The 5,000-nt window shown below is 42.2% G+C and overlaps 1 protein-coding gene across 1 annotated transcript in view; it reads right to left on the bottom strand.

The window, feature by feature from the left end:
* Positions 1 to 4,935: 4,935 nt before the first annotated feature.
* The window catches only part of LOC306919134 (translation initiation factor eIF2B subunit gamma-like), a gene marked incomplete at its 3' end in the record, with an annotated part of 15,020 nt that continues 14,955 nt past the window's right edge, over positions 4,936 to 5,000 (bottom strand). The window contains exon 5 of the mRNA XM_079531969.1: positions 4,936 to 5,000. This exon is cut by the window's right edge and continues 39 nt beyond it. Coding sequence (XP_079388095.1) covers positions 4,936 to 5,000 — 65 coding nt within the window.

Below are 5,000 nucleotides of genomic sequence, written 5' to 3'. Positions count from 1 at the left end.
AGTGCGTAAATATGTTGAAGGTGTTTGTGTGTGTGCATTTGGTCCAAAGTGTTTGCACGCATTCGGTTTGTGGGTATGCATGTGGTTGAAAGTGCTTGCATGTACAGTATGCATTCAGTCGTATCTGTCTGGGGATGCAAAATGGCTCAATTATCTTTGGAAAAAGCATTTCTGCCCCATCAAACAACACACAGCTAAAATGCTATAGGAAAGATCAAAGACTGCAAGAAGGTGACCACATGCTGCAAAAAATAAACACAATGAGGACAGAATACAAGCAGCAAAAACATGCAGTAATCCTGGTCTAGATACTGGTTGGAATAACGTGTTCCTTCCACGCGCTACGTCCGACTGGGGAAACGCCACCCTGTCAGAATAACGTGTTCCTTCCACGCGCTACGTCCAACCGGGAAAACGCCACCCTGTCAGGTGAAAAGAAGCGGCTAGGACTCCTCCTCATGCATCGAAAGAAGCATGAGGTCAGTCCGTTGCTTTCCCCAGGTTAGCAGAGGGAGTGTAGCACCCAGGATAGCATTAGACAATTGACGCTGGGTGAAAAACATGGGTTACAAAAATCGTGGGATAAAAAGAAAAGACAAGGAAAAAAAGAACGGTAGCCCCCCCAAACCTACTTGCCCTGGTCAAATCCGGCAGCCTCAGAATGGTCGGCACCAGGTATTCCTAAACTTAACCTCAGTAAAACTATGCCTAAACTTAACTTTATTCTTAAACCTAACTATGCCTAAGCCTAACCTCATTCCTAAACTTAACCTCAGTAAAACTATGCCTAAATCTAACCTTATTCCTAAACTTAACCTTAGTAAAACTATGCTTAAACCTAACCTAATTCCCAAACTTAACCTCAGTAAAACAATGCCCTTATTATGCCATTAGGGCACCAGAAATTGGTAAATTAGGGATTGTTGGTTAGGACCTAACTATTAGGGAACAATGGTATTGTTGAAGATCTGTTTGTAAATACATCAAAGTGAAATGAAATGAAATTATAATCCATCTGCAATGGATAAAGCCTTGGCCTGGAAGAGAGGTCATCAGGTGGTCCCCAACCTTAAAGTGTTTCAACCCTTAACCACAAAACTCTGCAGTTGGGGGGTCAGCAGTGACCCACTCATCCAGGCTTCCAGCTTTTGTCCTTTCTCTTATGCCAGAGCCAACAGGAGGCTCTCTCTGCCTTGTGTGTTCTTGGGGGATTGCAGGCAATGAGAGGTGTCTAGGACTATGGTTTGCTTCCTGCCTATAGGGTCCTCCTACTTCTCACCAGTCTATAAGTCTGAGCGGTGTGCATGAGTCAGTCCTTGTCCACATTTGGCCTTACTCTGGTGTTTTTATAGTCAAGGTGGTTTGTTTGAGCCTTCTCTGCATCTGTGTCACTGTCCTTGTTGTTGCCGTTGAATAAGCCTATCTCACAGAATTTCCCCGCCCCCCTTAATACGCCCCCTTTTGGGGTTAGTGGTGATAGCGTGACGTCACTCCATAGACGCTACATGTTAACAGAGGTAATTTAAGAAGTCTACAACTTTGTTTTCTCAAGGTAAGGTTTGTTCTATCTGTTCGAGCTGATTTACCATCTTGTTTGCTTCATAATAATATTGGTCTGTCACATTTTTACATTAGAAAATGTACTTAGATTCTCCAGATAAAAAAACGTGTAAATGCTAATGTTAAAGACACCACTATTTACCGGAAGTGGGCGTGGAAAGCGGGCTGTGAGATAGGCCTATTTGTCCTAGCAAGTCTCTCTTCCTCCCCTCCTCTCGGGAGACTCTTGCGAGTGCTGCAACAGGGGTTGCTGCATGGCCACTGTTACCCCACCAGTCTTTCCATAACTACTTGAACCCTATATGCTTAGTCGACGTGGGTCCCCCAAGGGGGTTATTGATCGCCACATCTTTAATCTGTACACCAAATGTCTTTGCCGAAAATCGCCGATCTGCACCAAATGTTCATGACATGGCCAGAAAAGGGACAATAGGGTTAATGTGGTTTAAGTGTACAACTACAAATGTAACCACATTTGGTTACTTTTGTGATTTTGTAGACTCTCTTGAGTTACACACAAACGCTGATGATTTTACCGTGTACATATTACTGTTAGGGTTGGTCCGTTAAGCCTCCTCTTAGTACAGAACCGCTTTGGATATTTCAGGTCAAGTGGAGTTATGGATAACACCGAGAGGTCAGCTTGTTCCCAACGTAGTGAACATTGAATACAGTAGATGAGGGGGAGGAGAGAGATGGGATGTGGTACGGTGACTTAACCCATTCAGGCCTGACGTCGAAATTTAAAAAAAAAAAAGTTTTCTAAATCATGACAATTTTCGGAAAGATTTGAGGCACATTTTAACGATTTTTCAAAAATAGCAGACCTACAAGTTCATAGCGCGCCACTCGGTGGCGCGCTATGAACTTGTAGATCTGCTATTTTTCAATAGCTAAATTATAACAATGTTTAAAACACCAAAAGGGGTTCCCGCCCCAAAATGGGTTAATGGTTAATGTGGTTAAACGCTAATGTGACATGGATGCGTTCCAGGTCTCAATGGATTAATACTGTTGAGGTATTTGTTTTGTGGTCAGTCGGTTTATGTGGAAAAAAGAGCAAATGGGGTGTCAATGACATAACTGGCCTGATGCAGGAAGAACGTCACTCTACACTGACATAAAACAATCTTTATAGTTTTCAGGGATATGTATGAATATTTTGGAATCAAATATATTTTAGAGCCTGTCCAATATATCGGTCTAATATCTGCTGACTGATGATGTAATGGTCAGCAGATATTGTTGGTCGAATTCGGTCTATCATAGGTCTGGGACAGTATCGGTAGCAGGCTACCGAAAACTTTTTTTTTTTTTTCAGAAAAGAATGCACTAAGGGACGCTTGGGGTAACATATTGTTCCATTTGGCTGTTTTCTTGATTGAGTTATTTATTGTTTCAGTACACTGACAGTTAGGAAGCTTATTGTTGGCAGTACTGTGAGGTGAGAATGAGGGTGACTAATCCCTTTTCAATAAGCTAGACCCCTGGGAGATGGAGCACAACACCTACCATTGGCTCCCAGCACTTACTCACACGCTGCGTTAAAGGGTCACTTCACCCCTTGTGCAACCAGATCTTATTTTAATGATGTTTGGGAGACAAGAAACACTTTCCTGGGGTTTTTATGTGGGTAATATGTTTTTTGTTTTTTATAGATATTTTAGTATTTCAAAGTGTCCATGGACTCCATGATGTCATGGACACTGGGCTCACTTACTTCCTGGACTACATGTTGTCTCAGTAAGACATCCACCATAGATATATATAAGAAAGCTAGATGGCTCACCCGCGCTCTGGCCAATGGAGAGCGGCGTTGCTACGTGGCGGCCATCTTACCTCGGGGCAACATAACATTGTGTCTATGGGGCATGTACTTTTAAATAACCATAACTAGCTACATTTTAACCGATTTTCAAATGGTTTGGTTTGTTATAAACGCCAGAGACGTCCGCATACTTATATGCTTTTATACGACGTTCATATAAAAAACAAAATTAAACAGATATGCGTCCTGAATCATAGCCACGTTGACACCGTTTGTAATAAACCAACCCGTTTGTAAATCCGTCAAGATTTGAGCGAGTTATTTTTGTTTGAGCTGCCATTGAACATACTGTACTGTAGTCCTGAAGCAAGATGGCCGCCGGGTGAAGTACGTCCTTGAGCTATCTAGCCTTTATATATGTATATGCTATCCACAAGGAGGAGCAGTGCACCAAAACATTATGGGAATTGTAGTCCAGGAGGGAAGTGAGCCCAGTGTCCATGACAGTCCATGACATTGGACACTTTGAAATACTGAAATATCTAAAAACACAAATTACCCACATAAAAAGTTTCTTGTCTCCCAAACGATAAGATCTGGTTGCAAAAGGGGTGAAGTGGCCCTTTAACATTGATTCACCACATTCACACGGCGGCCATTTTGCACTTAAGTCATACTTATAGTGCCACCCAAACATGACGTGAGCGCACAATGGCCGCTCTAAATATAGTCAATTGGCCGGGTTTAGAACACCGTGTTTGTCCAATGGGTGAGTGCTCTACCCGCACAATAAACAATAAAGTTTATTGTTAAACTGTATAAGCAATAAACTATTTCCTTGTGGTCAGGAAATTGCTTATGGAAGAAACCCAGATAGTTTTTTAATAATAAAATAAGGCAAATTAGAGACACAAGCCAATTTAGCCAAATAAGAGTGATGACAGATTGCATCTCACTTTCATATTCTAACCATCCCACTGAGCATTTTTTGGTCTAATAGGATTCGTCTAAAGGGCCGTCTAAAAATGCGATAAAAAACGGCTAAAAATGAAAGTTTATTAGACGTCTATTCTTAGATTAGACGTTGATTAGCGTTTAAACGTCTATATATAGACGGTCTATATATAGACGTTTAAACAACCGCTAATCAACGTCTAATCTAAGAATATACGTCTAATAAACTTTAATTTTTAGCCGTTTTTTAATCGCATTTTTAGACGCACGTCTATTAGCGACTGTGGGCGACTGTGGCTCAGGAGGTAGAGCAGGTCGTCCAATGATCCATGGGTCGGCGGTTCGAATCCCGGCTCCTCCTGTCTACATGTCGAAGTGTCCTTGGGCAAGACACTGAACCCCAAATTGCTCCTGATGTGCTGGTTGGTGCCTTGCATGGCTTCCGCCACCATCAGTGTATGAATGTGTGTGTGAATGGGTGAATGTAATGCACAATCTATGTAAAGCGCCTTGGATAAAGGCGCTATATAAATTTACCATTTACCATTTTAGCCGTCTTTTGCTCAGTGGGATCTACTGTATGAGGAAGGCACACACACTCTGTGTGTGTGTGTGTCTGTGTGTGTGTGTGTGTGTATGTGTGTTTGTCTTACCCTCTGGCTCTATGCGTTGACCATTTCCCACCAGACAGTACTTAAGGTCTGCTCCTCTACCGATA

The sequence above is a fragment of the Electrona antarctica genome, assembly GCF_951216825.1.
Source record: "Electrona antarctica genome assembly, contig: scaffold_1107, whole genome shotgun sequence".
NCBI lineage: Eukaryota > Metazoa > Chordata > Actinopteri > Myctophiformes > Myctophidae > Electrona > Electrona antarctica.
Note: the sequence above shows the minus strand (reverse complement) of the source record. Positions and strands in the feature narration are given on the sequence as shown.